This window comes from Lichenostomus cassidix, chromosome 4A (genome assembly GCF_008360975.1).
Source record: "Lichenostomus cassidix isolate B80296 chromosome 4A, HeHo_3.0, whole genome shotgun sequence".
Classification (NCBI taxonomy): domain Eukaryota; kingdom Metazoa; phylum Chordata; class Aves; order Passeriformes; family Meliphagidae; genus Lichenostomus; species Lichenostomus cassidix.
In genome coordinates, this window is record NC_139485.1 from 7,763,710 (window position 1) to 7,790,363 (window position 26,654).

General features: G+C 37.6%; 2 protein-coding genes across 2 annotated transcripts in view; one reads left to right on the forward strand and one right to left on the reverse strand.

Annotated features, from left to right (window-relative positions):
- Window positions 1-26,654, reverse strand: part of LOC146437408 (uncharacterized) — a 68,004-nt gene that overhangs the window by 34,355 nt on the left and 6,995 nt on the right. Inside the window, exon 2 of the mRNA XM_085060362.1 lies at window positions 24,682-24,731. Within this exon, the coding sequence (XP_084916488.1) occupies window positions 24,682-24,731 (50 nt within the window). The remainder of the gene's footprint in view (window positions 1-24,681; window positions 24,732-26,654) is intronic.
- The window catches only part of AMMECR1 (AMMECR nuclear protein 1), a 95,565-nt gene continuing 76,636 nt past the window's right edge, over window positions 7,726-26,654 (forward strand). Inside the window, exon 1 of the mRNA XM_085060361.1 lies at window positions 7,726-7,936. Within this exon, the coding sequence (XP_084916487.1) occupies window positions 7,765-7,936 (172 nt within the window). The 5' untranslated portion in view covers window positions 7,726-7,764. The remainder of the gene's footprint in view (window positions 7,937-26,654) is intronic.

Sequence of the window (26,654 nt, forward strand, 5' to 3'; positions counted from 1 at the left end):
AATCTGGACCCAGCCTTTTCTTACTTAGTGCAAATTACACTATATGAAAGCCAGCCTGGTGCTGCTGGACTCTGCAGTGGCTCTACAGATCTCCAAAAACCTAGGCAGGATCTCATCATTTGTTCTAGCACAACTTGCACAGGGCACATTCCAGTTCAAGTCTTAAACTAAAAACCCCAAGCACACTAGACCACACTCATGGGGTCTGACACATCCCAACCCATTTTTCCCCTCTCACACCTTTCCCCCTATTATTTATGATCACCCTCTGCTGCTAATTCAGTTGACCTGGGAATTAATATGCCAATAAAATATATAGTTGTTGAAACAAAAAATAAATAAATAATTTAAGGGAATATAAAACAAATAGTTATCATTACATTTGTTCTTTGGCTTGATAAAAAACATGAAAATTCCCCAGTCCTGTGTTGATATTCAGGCCTAGGACAGCAAGGCTTTGCAGAGCACATTCACCTCTAAGGCACCTTGAACTGAAGTCAGTAAGAGCTAAAGACAGACTTACAGACTTTTCCAAGTGCCTGACCTAAACTGGAGTTAGGATTCTGATCTCTAATTGAGTTGAAAGCCTCTGCAAAAGGGCTTCATTTAGAAAATCTTGTTCAAATTAAAACTAACCCAAACTGGCTCCTGTCCTGAACCAGAGAGAAACATAATTAAATATTCTGATTAAATTGCTTCTATGATTACAAACAGTAAATAATCACAAGTTTTCTGTTAAAAGACCAAAAAAAAAACATCTGAGGGAAAGCACCAGAAAGGCTGACAAAACAACAAAGGTGAGCTGGCAGCTACTGGGCTAAGGGAGGCTCTTCAGCTACCTGTAAAAACAAATGTTTCTTTGAAATGATGCACAATTGGAAAGTTATAACACAGTAAAGGTCAGACATCAATAGAAAAATAATTCAAAAGGCAAAGAAATTTGTCTTTTACAGAGCATATTCCCTAAGGACTTAGCAAAAGATCACTGCTGTCATATTGAGCTGAGGAAACATGGAGAGGAAGACATCAGTAAGATGCATTTGACTCCCTGCTTCTCTCCCTGCCATTACCCCAAGCTGAATTAGCTGCCACAGCTATAGCACCCACAGGCTTTAGATGGTGGGAACTTGAGATGGCCAAACTGACCTACATGTCCTTCTTACCCTTTTCCTTTTCAATGTCTTCTATAGATAGCTGAATTGGAGAGGTTATGACTACCAGGACAGCACTTTGCACTAGAGTATCTCAGCTGGGTGTTTGAGGAGGCTTTTGTGTTGCCCAGATAGGACAGCAAAGTTGATAGTCACATATTCAACATTAAATAAACATATGAGGGGTGAAGGCACAGTACTGTATCTGCCTTAGGGACAGCAGTGTACTGACACTTCATTTTAGAGCAAACTGCTGCTTTGCATCTACTGTGAACTTCATATTAAACTCAAAGCATTTCCATTAACCTTTTCCCCATACATTTAAACCTTGGGAGGGGTTTATAAGTGACACTACTGAAAAGCATGTTGCAATAGTGGAAAAATATGTTACATGGAACAAATCAGTAGGTTAAAGACTCCGCTCTATTTTTCCAAACAAATAGTCTTTTCCATTAACCATAGCACTGGAATCCTGTACCACAGTCTTTGAGGCTGATTATGTGAAACTGCTTTTAAATATTACTTTTGAATTTCTCTTTTTAATTAGCCAGTGAGACATCCTTAAAATACCACCACATTATTTCCCTTGCTTAATATAAATAACAACACTTCTTGAAACGTTCAACTTCTTGTCCACACCCAGTTTGCTGAAAGGTCAGAATTAAATCCACTAGGGATTAACACTGGATAATTTTTCAGTGTGTTATAACCAATAATTGTCAAATAGCACAGTTAAATCTTAAACAGGACTCTACAGGCCTCAAGCAAAATTCCTACTGTGGTCATAAGAAATTTTTCTTGAGAAAAGACCAAGGGCTTAAACTGTTGAAGGAAAAGAATAATTTTATGAAGCCCTGCTGGCCAGTTTACACATCAGATAAACTAGTGTTGGAATTGGCAGGCTATTTGGACAGGAATGGAAAAGCTAACTTACCCAATTAGACCTTACTCAGCTAGTGCAAAACCTTATCTCTGGAAATCAAAAGTTTGCACATGTAGGGGGACACTAGAAAGCCCTAGTACTGAAAAAACTAATGAAAATTACATTGATTCAAAAGAATGGTTAAATATAGTCCTAACAGTCCTGAAGAAAGTCCTACTTCAATGCATACTTATCTTCAGGCACATGCTTCAGTGCTTTCCTCATTCAAGATATTAATAAACACAATATTTTCTATTAACGGTGCTTTCTAAACTGAGAAATACAAAACTTCAAAAGGACCTGTAGTCACAGATGTTTGACACTCATAGGAAAAGTACCATGAGCTGATAAAAATAACCCTTCCATGGGGAAATCAGATGCAGAGCAAAATGCTCCAAATGATAGAAAAGGTAGGAAGGAAAACGTGAGGTGAAGGGAAATTTTGAAATGATGGTACAAACCGTGAAACCTTAATTTCAAACACTGCATTTTACTCCTCTTAGTTTGCCTTATTTTTTCCTTCTTCTTTATTATAAAAACACCACCCTATCTCAAAGGCATACTGTCATACTGTTTTGCTATGCATACTTTCCCAGGATGTTTAGATAGCCTGACTGCAGGCAGCAGAGCCATAAAAAGTATATTTAAAGAAGAGGGACCTCTAAGCCTCTTAGAACAGAATCACTGCACAGAGGCAGATAATGATGGTGAGAAAAGGGAAAGGCAATGCAGCAGCTGCAATAGCCAATTTTCCCCACAGTCAAAATATCAGACAGAATGACACTGATGGGCTTCAGGCTGCAGCTGACTTTTAATGGAACCTTTCCTGATTTGTACGCTTCAGAGTAAAATCAAGTTCAACAATAAAGCCCTTACTCTTGTCACAGAAGTCCGTGCATTTAGAAACTGGATTAATCACAACTCTGAGATAAAGTATCTTTCGCTGCATAGCTCATGTCAAGAAAGGATGTACCAATTATCTAACTTAATTTCTACACACATCTGAAATGTGTAAGTAGAGAAAGAATTACTTGGATTTACAGCTATGCAATGGAGTAGAACCAGGACTATTTTGCTCAATATTTTCCCTAATATTTGGAATAAAATTTTATGTAATGGAGTTGTTAGTATTCAGGAGTAAGTTGCTTTGGAGTATTCTAGTTTATACTATCATACATATAAAACTGAACAAATACAGTAAGACCAAATTGAACATTTCATAGCACGGGGATAAGTGTGTATCTGATGGTTGCTAATAGCAATTTTTTAATATATTCTCTCACTTTCCTACAGCAAACCTGCAGTGCTTGGGCCAGGCAGATGCAGAATGTGTCAAATTAGTACCTTAGGGCAAGGAATAAAATGTGATGTTATATCATCAACTCAAGGAAGCAAACTACATCTTCAGCATACTCTGCTTCCAGACATTGCTGAGGCAATTGATAATTCTTTATGTCTCTTGTGAGGATCACCAGAGGAAATCTCTGGAACTAGTCATTAATCAAACAAAGCATAACGCAGAGTTGAAATTTTTGAAATGGTGCCAAAAGCATTTGTGGAAATTTGCAGTGACAACTGATGAGAAACTCAATGCCTAGAGGGAGGGAGGGTTATGGCTTTCCTCTGATTTTGTTTTGGCTTTTTCAATTTTCTTTTTCACTGATTGCTATAGAATCCTTAGAGGGGAAATCTTCCAAACAATCCTTTCTAGAGAAGAAAATCAATTTTACAAACAACTTCTATTGTGCTGGCAATTTTCCTGTAGTTATACAGAATGAGACTTCTCCATTCCAACAACAGGTTTCCAGCTAAAGAAGAAATGCAAAATACAGGGCAACAGAATGGGTCTGGAATAGACTAGGGTGGGATGAGCCTCAGTCAGAATGCACTTGGCAACAGAAACAGGTATTAAAAGTGAGTTTAAAACACAAAGGAGAATCTCCCAGACAGTAGGGCAGAAAGGCAAAACATAGGAGAGAAAAAATAAGTGAAGAAACTGTAGTAGATAGCAGCAACTGCCTATGTCTAATTAGTCTTAGCTAAAATGGGAGAAATATATTCCAACAAGCTCTTGCAAATCAGCTTTCAGATACAGAGAGAGACCTCACTTTTCAGGTTTCCGGCATAAAATCATATATTTTGCACATTTTTGTACATTGCCTAGAGAAACAGGGCTAACTATGGAACACTGTACTATAATATGAAAAAAAGACAGTTTCAGTAATCAAGGCCATAGCTTCAGGTTTCCCTATCTGCTCTGGATCCTTACTGCTCAAACAATCCAGACAGATGTAGTCTTCAAGGCACTAATTTTTATCCTTATGATACTCTCTAGTCTTTTTTTTTAAACTCCAAGTTACAGGTAAGTTCATCCTCAAAGTTTTCATGCTGCAGTGTCAGGTGCAATGCTTTTTCTCTTCCCATTGATTTTAAGGCATTTGAGGCCTTATTTCAAATTATGGTCACAACTTTGGATAATGCAAAGTGTCACTTTTGTACCAACTCTATCATCATTTGAAAAAGATAGTTATCTGTCAATCCACTGGAAATCTTCCTACTTCAGTGATTGACATGTGCCAGACATAAATTTGAAGTTTATGCTACAAAGAGCTCCCTGAACAAGAGACTATCTCATAAGGAAAACAGCTGGTGACACCCTGCCCAGTGAAGCATGTAAAACATTCATCTGCATTTCCCAGTCTATTTTGCTCAACAAGTTTCTGTAATGGAATTCTCATGTACACCCACACCAGTCTGGTGACTCAACTGCACTGGTGGAAGCAGGACTTTGTTTCTCCATCATCCAACCATTTCTAGATCAACCAACACCTACAGGCAAAGACTCACACATTCCTGGATGTTCCAATCCAAACCCTAATGTGCAGACACACACAACGGCAGATGATTTATGGATCACGCTAGACACAGGGTAGGCTCAAAGATAAATCAGTCCTGGTAGGACAGCAGGTTCTGGGTACTTTGCCACTTCTTTCCAGGGATATCAAAGACAAAAGCCAGGACCTAGCTTACACTGGGTGCTCAGGCAAGACTTAAGTCATATGATATTAAAGAAATTGCTCAGATGAAGAAAAGAACAAGAACTTTCAAACATTTAACTCTCAGGAGCATGTTTTGATCATTTAGAAGAATCACACCTAAAGCATCATGCTTAAAGAAAGATGTATTTTCTCCATACACTTATTTGATAAGCACCACAAGCATTAGTGTTTCGCTATAAGGACGATGAATGTATGCTAATGCCTTTGTTTCCATGCCAAACCACCCATCTGTTCTCTGCTCAGAATTCTGTCACACCCCTTTCTTTTCACTTTTGCCCTATGCTATATTTAAGTTAAAAATACAAAACTATGCATTATCACATATACGTAATTTATGATCTAGACTCCTATTGTTAATGAAATTCAACAATAAGACAATAGAACAAAGGGAGAATGGTTTTGAATACTAAATTTCCAATTGTTTGAGATGTAGCACTGCTTTATTGTGTTGCATTAGCAACCTCTTCATAACAAGGAGAGACAAAAAGTCTTTGAATTAATTACCTCATTGGTAGGGGGGAAAAAATCTCATTTTTTAATGCACAGTTCATCTGCTAACACAAAGACACTAATGATAGTCTCACGCTGATATATCACTAGCAGAGCACCATACATGATGAGTTACCTACTAGCCATCATTACTACTGGATTTAGGTTTTAATAATTTATTAAAAAGGTGCCTACAAAGTCTTTTGCATTATCACTTGCTCCTTCAAATATGGGAACAGAGGTCTGCATTAGGACTTTTTAGGAGATTAGTAATCAGACTTCCTGAGCTCACCATGATCACCATGATCACCATGATCCATATTATGTAATATATTTATAAACCAACACTAAATGTGTGTAAGTGCTTCCTGCCTGTTGTCTGAGAATGAATGCTGCAACATGAGTCATAATTATTGAGGCCATAACTTATGATATTCTACATTTCCTTTTGGTCAGTAGAAGTACTTCAGAAATGCCCTGCTGGGGTATAGACATGAAATTACCAGCTGGGGTATACAGATGAAATTACCAGCCTACTTCAGCTACTCTACTGTTCTAGTTTCTAGGAAAACATCTATGATAGGAACAGTTAGGATTGAAGACAGATGAAAAGACTTGACAATGGGCTTTTTTCTCCAAAGCACCTACAAAAGGGATGTTCATAGTTGGGCATTCTCAGCTGCCCTTGTACATGTGCAACCTAAATGGCTGTTTATTGTTACAGGACAAATGCTTAACACCTCAGCCCCAGATAATACCACTATGAGTGTGAAACTACCGCTACCATTGTATACGAAATACATTCACATATTCATTGCATCTTCAAGACAAAATGCTCAGACACTCTTAAAGAAGTACAGCTTTGTTGTATCAAGTAGATAGTCCTACCAGAATGATTGTCACACACCATTACGGTTGAAGCACAGTAAATATTTGGTTCTCCCTATGGTGCCATTATTCTTTTGCACATATTAAAAAACTGATGTTAAACCAAAAGCACATCCTGAATAAATGGTGATATTCAGCTCTTTTCTCAGATGCACAATTGCTTTCCAAAGGGGCAGCTTCTCATAATCCAGTCCCATGTGGCTTGAATCTAACCCGGTTACAGCACTGAAACCTTTTCCCTTTTCAGCATCAGTACAAAGAAAACTCAGGACTAGCTCCTAGTCCATGCTCTGGCAGCTTTAATACTGGGCTAAATAGGTTACTGAGGATTACTTTTGGCACTGCTTGGGAAACTTAACTGATGTCAAGCCAATGTAGCCCACTTTGTGCCAACTGCTTCTTGTTCTCTCCTAAATCAAGGAAGTACCATGAAAAAGTGCCAGGGAGAAAGCTGAGGACTGGGCCAAAGTATGCTATGCTCTAGTGACCTGTGTAAGCACCAGGGATCCATAGGGAGCACTCACAGACCAGAACAACCTGGAGTAGCTACTGTAATTTGTTCTGGGCACCACTTGGAGATACCAGCGTCTCCACCAAGACTGTGCCAAACACTCTGGCAATACTTGATATTTTGTCCATAAGTCAGTGTTTGCAGGAAAGTTCCTAAATATTGTTTTTTCCTTCCCTTCCTTCCTTCCTGCCTGCCTGCCTACCTGCCTCTTTCCCTCAAAACTTTACCTGAAATCCTTTTCACTCTGTGGGACCACAAACAGCTTTAAGTGGGTATTTATCATATACCATACACCAGACTGAGACTTTCAGAAGTCAGAGATCTTCAAAACATCAGTTTCCCTGACTGCTTTCAAATTTAGGAAATAGGGCACTACTATAAAATACTGTTACTACATTACAGGCGAAAGAATTTTTTTTTAATCATATTTCCTTTTCTAACTGTTATTGATGAACTTTCTTCCACTCTGAACTCTTAAGGGTTAACTGGCACTGGGTGGAGGAGGGGGAAATCAGAGGTCAGCTCATGTTCTGATATCAGTGAACTCACAAGTTACTCCTTAAGCATGTGGTTTCATCCTAGGTTCTTCCTGCCAGCAATTTCTCACTTTAATCATACACCCACAGCAACCCAGATCTTTAAATTCAGCAATTCTTTCTCAGGTTTCAGCAAGTCATTGGCAGCCTGAGCTATTTTTGGGATATTTTCTCTACTGCAGATGCAGCTCAGGAAAACGCAGGGAGCATGCTAAAGACCTGCAGCTATTTGCCTTGTACAATTTGCTCATTTCTCTTTATTTCTCTGTTTTCCTGCACTCATCACTTAAAGGACAATCTTTCTTGCAAACAAAATCCCCGGAGCCTGATTAGAGGGACTGGAGGCTCCCAGACACGGATTGCCTGCCAGCCACAGCACGGTAAGGACATGGACACTTTTGGCTAGCCTTGCATTGCAGCTTTTTAAGCTTTGCTGAACGTTTATTTGTGTCCATCGCTTCCAAATCAACACTGCTGGCATGGCAGGCAGTCTCCAGCTCCTGGTCTCCATTTTCATTCCCTAAAATCCTCAGCACTTGTAAGTAACACATTTATACTCACCGTCTCTTTGTGTGTTCTAGAAATCAATGACTGACACTAATTTTGATCAGTTCCAGGGGTTGGGGATTTTTCTTTACATTTTAGTATCTTTTGGACATCTGTGATTTGCAATCCTGATTGAAACTGTGGATATTTTTATTTCCTGATCTTCCCTGTTGAAAGTATATGGTTAATCTTATTATTTAGCTCAGCAAATTATTCAAATCAGGGAATGGTTTTATGTATGGTAGATGGAAATGTCATAAAAAAGCCCTGCTCCTGCTGATTTACAGTTTTATACATTGCTTTTCTGTCTTGTGTACTGGCTCTGCTCGAATACCTTGAGGCTGCCACAGAGCAGTACACTAACACTACAAAGGGATTGACAGCATAAAACCAATGCAGCAGGCAGAGCTGTACTAAAAATTACTAGGTTTTATCATGCAGTTATTTTATTTGCTCACAGAAATGCACCAAGTAATCTCTGCAAGAATGGTGAAATTTCAATTTTATAGGACATACTAGTTTATTAAAGTACTTGTAAAAATAATTTAACATCCTCAGGGACATTTTACTTATACATACAATTCATGTCTAATCAATGTACAAACCAAATTCTGTGAATCTCTGGTGAAAGAAACTGGAAAAGGAATTCTTTTGGTCCTTTTATTTCAGATTCCTTAGGAAAGCTGGCATTGCTCTATCCTCTCATGTGCAGTAATACGATGATTGCAGAGAATTCCCCTGAGGGCTTAATGTATATCACCCAGATATTTGACTGCAACTTAGCGTTTGTTGTCCTGTTAGGGGAGGTTTTACAAAGGCTGACTTTGCACTAGAGGTAGGTGGCCTTCAGACAGACTAAGCAATCAAAACTACCTGTGTCTGCTGCCAGGACAGACAAGAGCAGAGTGAGCAATTGTAAACCCACACTATTTCCTGTCAAAATGCTTAGACACTGCAGTCTGCAGCAGAAACAAAAGTTAGCACAGCCTTTCAAACAGTATTTAAGGAACTTACTCGCTCAGTTTCTAGTTTGCAAATGTTTCTTAGGTGATTTATAAAACCAATGGAGGGATGGGAGAAATGCTGTGTGTGGATATGGGTGGAATTAAGATCTTTACGGCTTAATTTTCAGTATGGGTGAAGTTTTGCTGTCAATATGCAAAGAAATAAAAAAACCCCGATCATACAGGATGTAATGATTTACAACTCAGACCACTAGAAGGAAAACTTGAAAACTTCAACTGGTATCGGTAGATTTAGGATCAGCTAAAGGTGGTATTTTTATTTCTGAAAGTCTCAACAATTTTGAGGCAATTTCTGCGATACTGTCAATGTTGCTTTTGAACATAAGGCTGATATCTGAGCCTGGCTCTCTCATCCCACTGGTGAGTCTCTACCTCAGTTCCACTGAAGTCACTGATACTAAATTAGCTGAATGATAAATAGGAATCAGTCCTTTAATCTTTAGTTTCATTTTATACCCAAACCCAAATGTTAGTACTCAGATTGTTTGAAATCTTGAGACTCAACATAATTCCCAGGGACCACAGGAAGAAAGATGGATGTGTTTTACTAAAAGTTAGCAAAGCACTTAATTGTTTACTGTTAACAGAGAAACTTATGTCATTAGACAAGTTACAGGACACACATGTAAAGCTAGATCACGCATTTCTCTCTCAAAAAAACAAAGTTGCTCTCAGCACACACTGAAGTCAGGTGAAGGAAGTTTTACCAACAGGACAGATTTGTGCAGAATTTAGTGTTTTGGGAATTCAGTGAGATAATCCCAATACAGAGATTATATCTGTACAGACAATCATTTAAGTGGTACTTGTTTGGGGTCATTTTAGAAAATGTACTAAATTGTGCCATCAATAAAAATTATTATTGGAAAGACAATGCATGTTGTTTCATAAGATGTGCAGAAAGGAAATAATCTGAATAATGAAAAAATAGATGCCATATATAACTGTTTATTTTAAAAACAAATTGTTGCATCCAGGAGCTCTCTGGAAATTGAAAATCTCATCTGTGTCAGAGGAGGAATACAGACTGTGGAGATTAGCAACTCTCCAGACCTTCCCAACTGAGCACACACTCATGCCATGTCAATACACTCATTTTTTGGTGTGCATGTATACTAAATCAGCCACATGCAAGGTACTAAAGATTAATTGGCTCCATAAATGTAGTGATTTATAATTCAACAGCAGCTATGATGCCAGGCACTCCATAACTCATACCTGATGATCCTTGCCTAGTAACCAGAATATAAACAGGGCTAATGGATATCAGTAACAGCAATGGCTAAAGTGGAACCCATATGATGCAAAATAGAACTTGTTCTAGAGTCAGAACATGAGTAAAAAACTTGATTATTCCTCAGAATATCATGGAAGTGGGTCCCTCTAATTTTAGTGACATCCTCAGACAAACACTAAGGCTGCAATAAGATCTGTACATGAACACAGCCATGGTAATTAGCCAGTTATATTCCATTCAGCTTACTTGGGTTTTTTTAAGTTTACATTTTACAATTTTAGCTTAAAAATCAGTTTAAAGAACGTTAATTGGTCCTGCACTACTCTGCAACTGGCTAGACTAAAAGCACCCATAGTTTCAATGGCTCCATTGACATGCAGTAACTTACTACACTGCACTACACCCGATCAGATGGCTGAGCCCTTCATTAAAATTGAAGGGACAGTTTTATTTTTCCTGGCTGTCACTTTGCACCAGATTAATTCTATTAAATCCAGTTGAGGGACTGTGTTGAAAGAGGAATCATCAACAAAAAATGAATAGCAAAAATTCTTCAAGAACTGGGTCTGAATTTTAATAGTCATACAGAGCAGGGCTCTGCAACAAAAAACTGACAAATTTAGCAGTGTGCTGGTGTATGCTGGAAGGCAGCACCAGTTTAGAGGAGGAATATCACAGGGTTAAAATGAGAGGAAATGTAGTAGGAAATTAAGGTCTCATTGGAGGCAGGAATAAGCAAACAAGGGGGCAGGCAAGGCAACAAGCTGCAGACTTGTGTGTGAGGAGGCAGGAGGCACTCGCTTGGCGAGCCTGAGCAGCTGGGCATTGTCCTCCCTGTAGCTGCTGAGCCCTGGCAGCACCAGCACTCCCCAGCCCTCTCCCAGATGGCAGCAGAAGGATGAAAATGCTCTCCAGCCTGTTTCTCTTGGATCCTCCCATCTCCACTTCTTCCCATGGCATCCAACGGCAGGAGTAGGCTTTGGCCCATTTCAGCCTCAACCTCAGCCTCTGATAACAGTTAGAGAAGCACCAGAAGGTAGTAACAGCTACCTGGGAAGGATCACAGAGGGGCTACAGGGCCTGGACAGCAGGGTGGAAATAACAGAGGAATGGAGAGGTAACAGACCTCCCTGAGGAGTGTGCAAAAAAGCAGACAAACAAAAGTGCAGGTGCTTCCACCCAACATTTTGAGTGTGATACAGCTGAGAAAAAGACAAAACCATATTACAGTACACGACTAAAAATATAGATGTTAGAGACAGTACAGCACTGATGGCATCCTATAAGTATGGGTGAGAACCTATTTGAAAAATTATATAGTTCTTGTCACTCACAATACAGAAAGATCAATGTATATAGTAACAATGAGGCAGTAAGATGAAGGCTATTGGTAAAAATATCATCAGGGAAATTATTTAAGATGTATGACAATGTTGGCCTAAGAACAAACATATATAAATCAAACATAGTAATTAGAATTAGGAGAATACACTGAAGCAGTGGGATGGGAACAAGAAACCTAATTATCGGGTTTTTATGATGAAGAATGGTCAATTACCAAAAGCACTGCCTGTTTTTGCAAGTTGCTGCAACATTATAATTGCTCCAGGACTGTTTTCTAGGTCACTGTCATACATGTTAATTTAAGAGAGATACGAATCAGTCTCGGGGTGTGATGAATGGATAGGTGCTATAGCTTAGTTCAGCAATGTTGCTCCTTTTGACATCACTACTCTCTCTGCACAAAGATTAAGATCACAAATGCAGTAACATCAGCCTCTTTCAGATAGACAAATGAAACTAGCACTTTGAGTTAAAGAAGAATGAATGGAGCCATCTTGGTTCTTGTTGATATTCTGAAGAATCTTGGAAATTGGTTATGAGGCTGCATAAATTAGGGTATTTTGAATGTATTTTAAGTGTAAATGAGAACCAAAAGTTTACTTCCATGTTAAGTTTTTCCTGTATTGCTCAAAACCCAAGTTGACCTGACCATTGTCACTAATGTTTCATGAATTTCCATGATAATGCTTGGTAGGCTGCAAGTTAAATGTAATCCCTGATACCATCTTTTGACATTTCTAGACATTGGCTCCAGTTAAATACAGCTGCAATGGATTCCTTAACTGTCCCCATCAAATATGTCAACCCTTCTTTAGTCAGTTCTCGCGGATATTTCTATAATCTTGCTGATTCTTGATTGACTTTTGTTTTACTACACATAATGATCTAGCTAGCAATCATAAGAAATAGAACCACTAGAAAAGGCACTTAAAATTATATTTATACTTGAAAGTCCAAGCCAAAGTCACCAAGGCAAGTCACTGACAGCTACTAATGATATAGAGCAGCTCCTAACTCCAACTTCTCATTATGTGATATCTTTTCCTCTGCCATATCCTGTTAGTAACTGAAGTCAGTAACTTTATCTACAGCTAGATAAAATATACAAACTCAAAGAATATAATATATCAATGCAGGAATGGTCTACTAAACATAAATGCTACTTTTAGAAGGATAGCAAATGCAAGCAATGTTTGGCTCTCATTAAGATCGGTTCACATTTATACCTGAATCTTTTATGTCATGACTGTCTTTTTTCATGCCAGACACAGAATTAACCCGTCAGTACTCAAAATTTGAAGGTAAACAAATCATTTTTCAGTTTGGAAAGAAAAACCAAAAGGTCTCAGTTGGGAGAGAAGAAAGAGATTACTCTCCCTAAATATGAGAAAGCCTTCAGATAAGAAATTGATCAGTCATATTTATGTCTAATAATTTTGCCATTTTAGAGTTAGATGGAAACAAACAATATCTCAGTCTTGCAGAGCATGCTGACATCACATGGCCCCCAAATTTAGTTCTTTCATGTAGTTTGTCCGTGCTGATGTTATTAATAGGCACACTAAAATGGGAACTTCGCCCTGGCTCAGCTTTGACTCACTGCATGGCCTTGGGCATCACATAACCTCTGTCTCCAGTTCTCTATCTGCATAATGCATTTGTCTATCTAGTGACTTTGCAGAGTCATGGGGCAAATAAATTAGTCACTTCATAGAATTTTTAAATTGAAATACACTGGCTTCCCTTCTGCACCTTTATAATATATTCCCTGAATTTTAACATAAACCTGCCTTTTTCAGAAAGACAACCAAAGTGTTTAAATAAACAGAAGGAAGAACTATTTACACTTCCAAATTAAAACCTCCTAGCATTAGTACCTTGAACTAAAAGAATGGAATTATAACCACATAAGACAGCTTGTCATCTCACAGCCCAAAATACCTTTATCTGATGTTTTTTATAAAGCTCTTTACTGTCCAAGGGAGAGGGAAGAAAGAAGGAAGCTTAATTTTGCACCATGCAAAGAAATAACAGATTACATAGTTAGTAAAATCTGCACTGCAAAGTATGGTCTGGGCATAACAGATGGAAGAATCTATCAACCAATCTCCATTATTACAGTGGCAGTGAAAAGAGCTGTATTATTTTGGAATCTAAAGTGGCTCAGAGTGCAACAGAGTCATATTCATTTCACTGCACCAGAGGATATAAATTCTCCATGTGGCTGAGATGACTTGCCCAAAGCTAATCAAGTTAGTTATATGCTTAGTTAATATTTTTTCCTGTTGTCCATTAAACTAATCAAATTTTTCTCCAGAATATAACTTCTCTGCTGCAAGTCTAACCCTTTGTGTCTTAGGGAGAGAAAAACCCCTTCCGTCAAGGCAGCCCCTGAGGGGACTTTTAAGGCATTTACATGCAGTACTCAAGTGTTCATTTTTTTGTAATAGGAGCCTAAAGTAGATGCAAAAATAAATTACAAAGTCATCTGACATTAGTTTAAAATGAAAAGATGGACAAAGCAAGCACATTAATTATCAAAAGTTGAATAGTTCACCACTGATAATTGCTTCAGTGGATGCTGCAGCTTTACAAAGCCCAGACATCCAGCAAACAACTGATGCCTCACTAAATACAAGCGACTGAATCTTTCAAGGTGGTGTTCTTGGATGCTCACCCACCCATTGCTGTCTTATTTTTTCTTATGACTTGGTTTATTCTTTGCTTGGATTAGGGTCTAGATCATAATATAAAGGAATACTTATAATCCTGGGATACACGAGACATACGCTGACCAGAGTTGCTGTACTAACCAAGCAGTGAGCTGTTCCCAAAGTTAGTCCCTCTCAGCTGTGATAACCAGGAGCACGAAACTCTTGATAGCACAGCTCCCAGAGAATGGTAAATGCCATTCCATTGCTAATGATATCACTACAGAACAGTGAGAAAAAAAAATGTATTGCCCAAATAAGGCTACAGGTTCCTGGTCTTGGAAGTACCCTGTCCATTCCACAAGAAAAAAGAATTCAGAGCTCCAACCTAATTCATAGCTTGTGTCCCCATGGAACCTGGCAACAGGACAAGGAATAAAAAACCTCTAAAGCTGATCTATTCACTAATAATGACATAATTATTATGACATAACTACAAATTTATGATAGATCTAGTCTGACAATGCTATTTTAGGACAACAGGTCAAACAAGGATGCAAAAAACCCAAGGTCTAATTCATTCCCGGTGTATTGGCAGTATTCCCATTGATTTCAATGAGATTTACTTGTTCACTCCAGCTCTGATTTTTAGTCAGCATCTTTCCAATATTTATGATTGAGTTGCATCAGCTTAAAAAGTACTCTCTATTAAATTCAAAGCAAGCACCTCCAGAGAGTTAGGGAAAGGCATATTTTCATGTAAGGCTCCTCATTTAGACAGTACATTTAGATTTACTCTTACTGGACTAAGTTTCCCATATAAAGAAAAAATTTATTAAGAAAAAATTTTAAAACTTCAGAGGCACAGCAGCAAGAGCCAGTCTAAAATATCTATGTGGCTCTTTTATGTCCAGATAACCAGAAAGCAACAGTCAAGGAGGAAAGAATAGAAGGAATCATTGAAATAGAGAATAATGAGAAATAATCAACAAGCAGAGCCTTAGACACATGTAATCTGCTGGTAGTGTTTAAACAACAATAATAAATTCAAACATTAAATCAGAAAGAGAAGCTTCTACTTTTTTGTTTTGTGGAAAATTGGATTTTTGTTTTCATTGTGACACAGCCATTTAAGAGTTTCAAAACAGCAAAACTTCCTGAGGAAGGGAAATTTTGAGTTGTGCTATGTAAAATACTTGAGTCATGTTAGTGTGTAAATTGCAGTAAAACACAGAGAGATAGTCCATCCTTCTACAGCCCAAATGGCATCAGCAATGAGGCCAGAGGATCAGTACTAGCCCACAGTCAAACCAAAAGTATTGCCACAGAAAATTCTTGGTTCTGGAGAAACACTTCACCTTAGGTTGGACTGTGATGATAAAGGATATATTTAGATTCTTTACTGTATTACCAGAGGGATTTTGCCACAGAGTAGCCCTGAAGGAAGAACGAAGAGAGAATTGAGTCAGCCAAGTGGACCATTATGTCTTCTCAGAAGACAAAACAGTGAATCATTTATGATAAGCTCAATCAGAAAAACCACTGGTTTTAAAGCTTATCTATAAATACATTTTTTAATGTGGTTATTGATTAACTATTTAATGATGGTTGGTTAAAAGATGAGGTTGTTCAAGATCTGTATCCATTACCAATAAAGGATAAGTGTTGAGGACTTGTGGATAGGTGCTGTTTATTGACTTCCATATGTTGCATGAATATCATGGCCATGCATCAATGACTCAGGTCAGGGTGTGTAGCTCAAAACTCTGTACAAATGTCAAGCAAGCAAAATTCCTGCTTCAGTATTTCATATATTAAAATATAAAAAATAAATACAAGTTCTATAAAAGCACAGGATTTGAATGGCAGTTTCTGAGCTGCTAGGTTACTTTCAGTATTGAATAACTAAATTGTCATCCAGGGTAACTATTGCTTCACATCAGAAATGAAAGAAATGAACTGGGCTCCATTGCCTGAATGGCACTGCGAGCTTTTGCCACTAGAGTGTGTCAAGGCATATGTCAGGAATAAACCTCTTCACGTGCTGTATCATTCAATTCAAACTATTACCAGAACCCTGGACAAAGACAAGTAGCTTGCATGTACCATTTTTCTGATTTCCTGCTTGACTGCTAGAACTTGTTCTAAAGGTTATACTACTAAGGAAAGGTCTCACCTCATTAGTCTGCTTATGCTGTGCACTGGGATTTTCACATGGATACTGAACAACACAGGCGTCCAGAAACAGTCCAGCCAATTTTAAGATCCATTGCACTGTGCCCGCATTTTCAGTTCAATGTCAATGAAATATCCCTTCCAGGCTAAGACTCTTACTTTGATGCAGTACAATAACCCTGTTATTTTGTATTGAAAAGTCAGCACAGCCAGTCAATGTATGTAAATCTGTCCTTTCCTGCTTCTCTCTCTGCTGGATGCCTGCAGTTGCAGTAAAATTTGGGGGGGGGGGTGTGGTAAAAAATCCCACATACCTATACAAAAACTGCTGAAAATCTGAAAATATACTGAAAATCTGTGCTGAGAATAGAGATGCTCCGGTGTATTTAAAAAGTCAGTTTGAAGAGAAACTATGAAAGCCCCTCTCTTTGATAGTAAAAAAAAAAATCAGAACAGTTAAAATTAGAAATGCGTAGGCATAAAGCATTGCCAGGATCAAACAGAGTATGTTGAAATGTACACATTTGGTAATGCTAAAAATCAGGATCTGCCTCCATACTTTCTGAATCAAGGCTTGTCCTCTTCTCCATCTGTAAAACTGCGTTGACAGCATTCCCTTCCTCTCTCTTTTTGCTCACTTTTGCCTCTTCAGATTGCAAACTCTTATTAGCTGTTTTGACTGCAGAGGGTCACTCATGGTAAAAGTTTTCCACTGTCCATAATGTCACCTCCTTGATGAAGGATTTAGCTACTACACCAACCCTAATAACTTTTCTTTAAAAGACATTAAAAACAAAACAAAAACCAAACAACACTCATAAAACTACCTATGAGAGATAGGAATCCTACTCCCAATCTGTAGTCATATACATGCTCAAGCGATGCTGTGAATTGAGACACGTAGCACTTGATTTCATCACCTACTTTACTTCTCCTAGGAAAGGTCTGATAAGCCTTTCTTGTAGATGGTAGTAGCTTTCTGAGCTTCCAAAGGCTGACACTGTTAGAGTGACAATGATGACTGAGCAAAACACCTTCTGAAATCCTTAAGCATCCACCCAAGTCAGTCATCTAGGGTCAATGGGAGAAGAGCCAACGATCAGAAGATTCTGCCTTTGAATTGCCCAGACCAGCCTGAAAAAATGAGAGTCTGACAGGGCATCTGGAGTTCTCATAACCTGCTCTGTAACTTTAGGTGAAAATTTTAAACATCATATCTATTTAAAATTAACTGATGGCTGACAAGAGAACAAGGAATGAGAACGAAAAGAATAGGAACACAATTAGAAGGGAAAGATCTATGACCAATAAGGTCTCTTTTACTCAGTGTATGCTGAGCTAATGATACCTCATGCAGGTATCCCACAATCCCATTAGAATTAAGGGATCCTGCTTTTCATGAGCAGCCTGCTGAAATCACAAATCCCTACACACTATATTTTTGTCCCAAAGAATCAGAGTACAGCACAGGCAGAGCATGCAGCAGGGCTCAGGGTCTAGCACTGGTACTATACAGGGAGGAACTACACCTTTACACACTAATAGTCACCTGAAAACACACAGAGCACCGGAAAACTCTCAGGACAGTGTCTCATGAAGATTTCATAAACAGAACTGAGCAAGTAACTTTTCCTCCAGTTCAATAATAAAACAAAAATGTCAGAAAGAAGGAAGCACAAACCTCAGCTCATACAGAACTCGCACAATAATTTTTTTTTTACTAAATAAAAACCTAGTAATTTCCATATGGGGTAAATTTGGAATATTACATCTAATGAAAAAAAAAAAAAGTTTTGTGGCTTTTTAAAAAACCACACATATTTTACTTTTTAGTTTATATGAATTGAAGTAGAAAATGCTATTTCAGTTTCAAAAGATGAAAAATTTCATTTTCAGCATGTTAAAATATTTCCTTAAAAAAATTAGAAAATGTTTCATATTTTAGTTCAACCTAATCTCAAGAATGGTACCAGTGCTTTCAAACCTATGTTATTCTAAGAATTGAAAAATCATTCAAAATTTTTTCCACCCCTGTTCATAAATTCAAGCAACATTTTGGCCCCACAGTCTTGGGAAAGGAAATAGTCAAGAGCCTTTCTAAAATACCTTTCTATTTCCCACCACTGTGTCCCTAGCTGATATTCCTTGTAGTCTCATGCAGCAATAGCTCTACCTTCACTGTGGCAGTCCCTCATGAAACGTTTTCTCGAATTAGAGTGTGAAGGCTGGAAAGTGAACTTGCGGCTTTTATAAAGAGGAAAGAACACCCAGGAGAAGGTATTTAAATTATGTCCTGAGGCAGAATGAAGTTGATTTATGTCAGGGATTATTTTTATCTCTCCAGTCAACTAGAAGTTATGCAGCAAAGTCTGCACAGGCACAGCCATGCAGCACTGGTCTGTAGCAGACTCTGACAGTGTTTGAAAATAAAGGCAGCTTAGCAGCAGGAGGAGCTCTGCCCTTCGGAGCCCTTGGCAGCTCTGTGGGAAGGGTTTCCCCGGCCAAGCTCCCAGAGCCTGGCTCTCTGCTCAGGTAGGCACCACATGGACCCACTTTGCAGCACTTGGGCAATGCAAACCAGACCTCTCTTGCAGATTGCTGCAGGAATTCTGGAGACTGGTGGGTTTGGCTCCTGCATCTACCACTCCACTCATGTCCCGGCATACTGATGAAGGAAAAATGGGATGATAATGACAGATCTAATGCCCCATTCTTCAGTCACACACTGCCTATAAACATCTCTAATCTGTGCTGAGAGCAGGTTATTATCCCATGGACACCTGGGATCCTTCTCCCTCCTTTTTTGGGTCTGGCTCTCATACAGGAGTGAATATATTCTTCCATGCCTGAGACCTCAATCCAAAGTGCATGACCTTTCCATTGATTTCAGAAATCCTTGGATAGAACCCCAACCAATTATCCCTGCAGAATATCATCACGAAAACAAAGCAAAACCCCACAACTGTGAAATTACCTCTGTGAGATAAATGTCTATTACCTCAAGATTTTTTCTCTGAAAAAGACAATATATTTACTGAGTTTTTAACATGTAGATGCAGGTATGCAGTTGCCTGAAAGTACATGATCTAAACCATTAAATCTCTGCATTTAATTTTCATGTATAGGGAAGGAAAATCAGTAAAAACCTTGAATAAATAAATTCTAGTTTTTAGAATAAAAAATTAGAGTAAATGTTTCCAGGCAGGCTGCTATAATAAATAAATTACTTGGATTTCAAAATTCTCTTGCAGTGTTTAAAATTAAAACATCGTGCCACATTTCCAGTGCTTGCAAGCAAGACCAAATTCATTATAAACTAACATAAAACTACATTTTCTTGTACCACTGGTGAACAAGCAGCGATGTGCAAGGTCATAAATAAGAAATGTAAATGAATTTGTATGTTAATAAATGTAATGATGTATCTAGCTGAATTTTAATCATCTAGTGAATGTAACTCCTAAATTACAGAGGCAAAGAAACTAATTAGATTCTCTGTATCTTTTCTGTTGGCTATGAGTAGTGTATTGTACATTTCCTGGCACTGAAAAAGGACAATGCTGTGGACAAGAAAGGAGTTCCATCCAGAAGCCATCAAGTAGCTAGAATTTTGTGATGTGAAGCTTTTTATCTTTTTTCTTCTTTTAATTTCTCTAGGTAGAAATACCACATACCCTCCCATCTTTTGAAGCTAGTACAACTGAGGACCAGTGAGATATGTTATAAAGAAAAATATAATTATCAAAATAGTAGCTAAAATGAATAGTTTAAAGCTACTCACATACTTCAATCTCTTTAAAATTTCAAACAGCATGTCTTCATGAGAGCTAAGAAGTGATTTTACATTATTTAAGACAGTGTAGAAATGCAGGGGATATATATGTTTTCCTAATCAGCCTATCTCTGAGTTCTCAACATTTTGAATCAGAGCAGCAAAAAGCACTGCATGGGGTAATACAAAATTAAAAAATAAATTAAAAAAATTCTTTACATGTTTTCTGCTAAATATATAGTATGTACATATATTACACTCACAAGTTTTATTCCTTTCTTGGCCTGAATGTTTACTGCAACATTATTCAAAAGAAGAACAGAGAGCTTGTAGCATATTACAGATATAATACATATAAATAAGGTTCTGGCAACTAAAACCCTAACATTCATGTAAGTCATTATATTTGGTTATCTTTTTTTTTCTGTTACGAGAATACTCTCATACCATTCCTATGAATAATGACACCTAAGGAAGCAGATGAAATTTGCATAGCAGATTGCAAGAAACAGAACTATTTTTTAATTTCCATCTGACATAAAGCTGATAACAGCAAACCTTTTGGTGAATAAATTATTAGCAATTACACCTAATTTGGGTACCATACTACTGGAATATTTCAGCGATAGACAAATGTAATTTGAGAGAGGTTTGTCTCTAGCAGTAAAATAACAGGCTGAGGTCACTTTAAACAAATGTTTGAAATGCAGTGTGTTATTAGTATTTCAGTCATTACCAATTGCGTTTACTTACTGTAATTATTGTTTCATAAGATTTAGAACAAGCATGTTTTGCTATCTGCTGCAAGACAACATGTCACAAATGGAGGTGATTCAGATTGAGACTTGTGTTATTATTGCAACTACATTCTGAAGCCTAGACTTTAGTCCTTATAAATTATTCAGATCTCCTCACAATTGTACCTGTTTCCTTTAAAAAATAATCTTGTGTGGATTTATTTCCCCTCTCTTCTCAGAGATGCCTGTTCCTCTGATTCTCTTAGCCAGAACTCGCCCATTCCAAGTACCAATCCTTTCTACCACTTTTCCTTTCCTAATTTTGCAAAAGGAATCCTAGTGACCACAGCTCTCTGATGTTGAAAGAAGCATCTAATTTACAGCTTTCTATAAACTTCGTGAATTCCCTTTTTCCATACAAGGGTGGTGCAAGAGGCCACCCTGTTTCACCTAGCAAATTACAAGCAAACATTGGAACAACTTACTTGCAATCTAATGTGTTGGTAATGAACAGAAACCTACCTGATAAGGTATCTCATTCCAATTTTTTTGCACACTGATGTCGGATGATGACCAGCAGTGGTCTTGTGAGGAAGCAAATGTCAGAGCACTCATGATGTGACATTGACTTGAGTGATTTATCCAACATTTTGAGAGCAAATTATCTTCTGATGTCTTAACTTTAAAGTGGTTACAGTAAGATAATGTTATCTGATTTTTATAAGTAAAAAGTACATACATTCTCCCTTGTCATCATCTGGAGAACTATGACAGCATTTCTCTTATTGTGCCCTTGCTTATAATAATGATTACCTCAAATACTGACAACCCTAGATACAGTATAATATTAAAGGCTTTATAAAAAAATAACTATCTTTCTGACAGATGTTAAATGTTTTGAAATAGAAACTTTTGAAGTTTTATAAGTAATACATTCACAATGTATCAGCTTTGAAACAAAACAGAACAAGCCCACCTAACAAAAAACCCCCAAACAACTCTCCAAACTTGGATTTATCTTTCAACAGAAAAAAGTTGTATGTAGCATAATTAGCAGGCATGGCTGTTATTATCTCCTTAGTCTTGGAATGTAGAATCATGTATGATGTGAATGTATGAATGCAAGAGTTCATACCCCTCACTTCATACATCACAGATAGAACAGGTTTCCTGCATTGTCCCCATGGGGCCCATAAGAATTGAAACTCTGCATTAAGGCAATAATCGTAATCAAACCACATACTTCACCCAGCAATTCACAGGGCTCAGAAGGAGTTAGCTTCCCTGATGCACAATTAGTTTCTCTGATACACATTTAGGTTTTTGTCAATTGGATTTAGGTTGCGTATTTCTCACCTCCCTCTAAAGCATCAGCTCAGCCCTATTGTCTAGACATACATCCAAACTCTACCCACACAGATCAAATCAGAAACTAAATCAGATAGCAACAAGACTCTTAAAATTAAAAGTGATGTAATTCAGCAGTGTATAAATTATATTCTTCCATTGGGAGCTATGCAATTGCTAAAGCTTATCTGGTGATTCTTGTTCCAAAGCAGAAAGACATCCTTTTATCTTCATTTAACAGTTTCTCAAATTTTCTCCACACATTTTTCCACAAGCTTTGTAGAGTACAAATGGCTTTTCTGATATTTTGATTAATTTTTCCCTAATAGTAACAACTAAATAATTGGACTAGAAAAGTGTATTATTATGTTACAGAATTCTGCTTTGATTAATATCTAGTATCTAATATTTAGTCTTCATGACCATTTTCATAGCTGTGCAGCATGCCCCTCACCCTCCACAATCCTGAGACCCTTCCCTCTCTACCTCCTCCCTTCTCTGCACTTTTTGGTTTCACAGCACTTTTTCTCAAGCCCACTGCCTAGGTCTCTCATGGAGTCCATCTGATGGCAGACTGCAGCTTCAGACCTCTGAGTGAAATAAAATATGAGTACATTTGATGTGGCTTTCTCACCCTCCTAATCAGCATGAGAACACAGTCAATGGCAACACAACTGTGTTAGAGCCTTGGCTGCTGCTAAGGAGAAGGGAGCTTGGAAAAATGTGGGAGCAATGTTATTTTAAAATCTACTTGTACACAAGGTCTTTCTCACATCTCCTTACCTCTATACTGGGAAAAGGAATATGGCATTATAATAATGATAATGTGGCACATGGCATTATTTCTCTTATTCCTTGGATAAACAAGGAGGGCTACCCATGGGGCCAGTATTTATACAGAAAATAACAATCTTCCCTCCATCAAGGCTATCTAGATGTATGTAAGATTTGGGGACACAAGAATTGTTCACCTCCTTAGTGCTGACAGCACTTAGAATAATCTTAATTTGGTCTACTTCTCATCCCTTTCCTTTTTATGACCTTGGTGCAGGTAGTACAAAGAACAGGATTTTACTTATCCTCCTTCTCCTTCTCCGCAAGTCCTCTATGCTGTCCTCTTAACTTTGCTCTCAGCATCTCTTATTTCCCTCTCTGCCTGGCAGACAAGGCAACCTTTGGGACCCTGTGCTATTAGTGTCATCACAGGGCAGAGGTTCGATTCATGGAAGAGTTGTCTCCTGCCTGGCTGTGAGCTGTATGCTAATGTGACGGCCTGGCAAGTATTTGAGAATGTCACTTCTAGCAAAAAAACTGTCCTGAATGGTATTTGTCATACATTCAACCACATAGCTATCAACAAAAAAAACCCTGCAAAATTCAGCTCTAATATATATTTCAAATGAGATGCCCACAGGCGCTTATAACATGAGTACATGTCAGTAGCCATATGTGCTGTAATCCTCCTCTTTATACATAGACCCAGTATAATCCTTTCATGCACCATGTATCTAATCTGTATTCTCTGCTTTGGAAGCAAGATTAATCTCAAAATTTCAGAATTAATTCAAAGGCATTAACTAGCATACAAATCTTCATTACTTTGACTACCAAGTAGTTAAACAATGTGGCAAATAACGAAATCACTTGTGCTACCACTTCATTTCAGGTTCTTTAAAGCCCTGCAGCTGAACCACAGCCGGGTATTTAATGCAGAATTTTATCTTTTGAGGGAATGTTATTTTAAAATGCTTAATAATTATGAATTCATTTACCATTCCTTTTATAAGCAGGGGATCATAATGAACTCATCTGTTATTCATGTGAATGTCAAATGTGCTCCCATGGGAGTTTCATTCTAATTCACTATTAGTTAGTGGACTCATAAAATAAAATGCTATCCATTTTTTACTCTGAACATGTAATGCTTGGTAATTGTTCATCAAAGGGCAAATGTAACATTTTTCTTTGATAATTTTCAGTTCTGATTTAACTAGGAAGAGAACTAGGTTTAGAGAAAGGGTACCTTTAGAAACAGAAGTAGATTTGACAAGCTGTGAGTCTTCCATTTCAAATGCAATGAATGAGATTATCATAAGCTAGTATTTTGAAAAGTAGATGTATTATACTATAAGCATACATGCTTGATCTACATGGATTTAACATAACAAGGCAAACCATATCCAATATATATTGTTTAATGATAGTTCAATGAAAGACATGTTTCAGTATTCCATAACAGTTTTCAGGCAGCTGTTCTACTACAATAGAAAATTTAGAGGTGAGAGACTTACAGGTCATGGCAGAATCTGAATGTGATGACACTGGACAGCAGGACTTTGACCTGTGAAAACAAACCCAAAGTTGGCAATAGAAAAACAGAGAATCCAAACTCTTATGAGATTTTTTTTTTAAGAGTTAAACACATGGGATTTTTTATTAAATTATTTTGCAATCTCTTCTAAATCCCTAATCTAAACTGAGTGTTAGCCAGAAGGACTTACCCCATGAATGGATAGCCCTGAAATATTTCACCAACAGTGCCTTAGATCTGACATGCTGTGCTGGAGTTCTCCACAGCTGTGTCACAGGGATACTTCCAATCTTGAAGTGCTCTTTAGAAATGCGAACCAAAACGAATTACTATTGAGATGCCTTTTAAGGGGAGACATTAATAAACCCATTTATAACTGGAGCTTCTAGATTAATATATTTAGAGATTTACTTTAAAATACACAAAGAGAGATTTTCTGTTTTTCTTTTTCATTTGAAGTAACAAGGACATGTATTAAGAATGGAAATAATAATTTCTTCAAATCATATGTGTGATATTTAAATCATAATATGTTATTCTTGTGCAGTCTCTGGCAGTTAATAGATTATTAGAATATTAACCATAAAGAAACCACTGAGAAAAACAAATATGCAAATCAAAGTTCAGATGCAAGTCTTGATGATCACAGATATTTCTAGATGTTAAAAACTTTAGCTTCACCTTTTATTATGGTTAGCAGGAAAACATAATAAGCAACAGTGCTTCCTGAATGCTATGAATTCTTTCATTGTTGAAGAAATACTATTTTTCTATCCTTCTAAAATATGTTTTACTTTATTTAAATAATGATCATGTTAAAAACAAAAGGCCTACTTTTACTACCTGTAATGTCAGACTGAGTTTTATGGATAACGTGAAAAAAGGAATATCAGAATTAGTGAATGAAAGGGAGAGCACACAAGAGAGGTAACACTTTTGAAGCTCCCATGTTTATCAGCTGCTTTGTATTTAAAATTAATGTAATGTGTTTATTTTATACATTAAACAACTATGACAGAAATTATCACCATCAGCAGGCAGCCTAAAGGCCCTTTCCCAGAGTGAGAATAGAAACGTGGGAGATAAGAAGAATGGGAAGACATAAAGTTTTGTAGGGATGGATGTTGATCTATAAAAATATCATTTTCCTTGAAAGTAGAAGATAGCTCAGGAGACCTAGAAACCGACAAGCTATTAATCAATTTACAAGGGGACCTACAGGTTTAAAAGGCCTGGGTTTGAACTCATCATTCTGTAATGGTGAAATTCTATTCACCTCACTGGAGTAATTTGATTTATACATGTCTGAAAGGAGAACTGACTTTCGCAATAGAAAGTATATGAGGAAATATGTTGGAGAACATATATGAATTCTACAGAAAGGAAGCAATAAAATGAATGAATATGTGACTGTGAATAAGTGAAGCACTGAGTTCTACCAGTTTCAAGAGATTCAATTTTATTCTGAAACTTGCAGGAGTTGGGGTTCAGGACTGCTAGTCCCCTCTAAAGCCATAAAGATACAAAAAAGAGTTAAGGATTTGGTGCTCATGAGTTGTTCGACTTTTCCTACCCACTTGAAAGAAAAGAAGAAGTCGCAGGAGTGAATACGTGAAAGCAGATAGGGGTGAGGGTGAGGCTGAGCATCAGCAGCACTGGGGCTGCCCTCACAAACTGCCCCTGAGAAAAGGAACAACTGCAGGGACAAAGGTTTTGCTGGAGCCCTGCTGGCTTTTTGCCACAGAGGATAACACCTGCTATTAACTAACATCCTATTTATATCAAGTGTCTTTTAAGACAATGTATTTAGTGATTTTAGCAGTTGATAGTGCAGAAGGACCAGCACCTTTATGGCAAAACGCTGGAATTTGTCAGCTTATACTTTGCACAGAAAAAGAGATAAGTGCAACAAAGTGACATAAGTGGTGATTTTATCAAACCAGTCACAGAAAC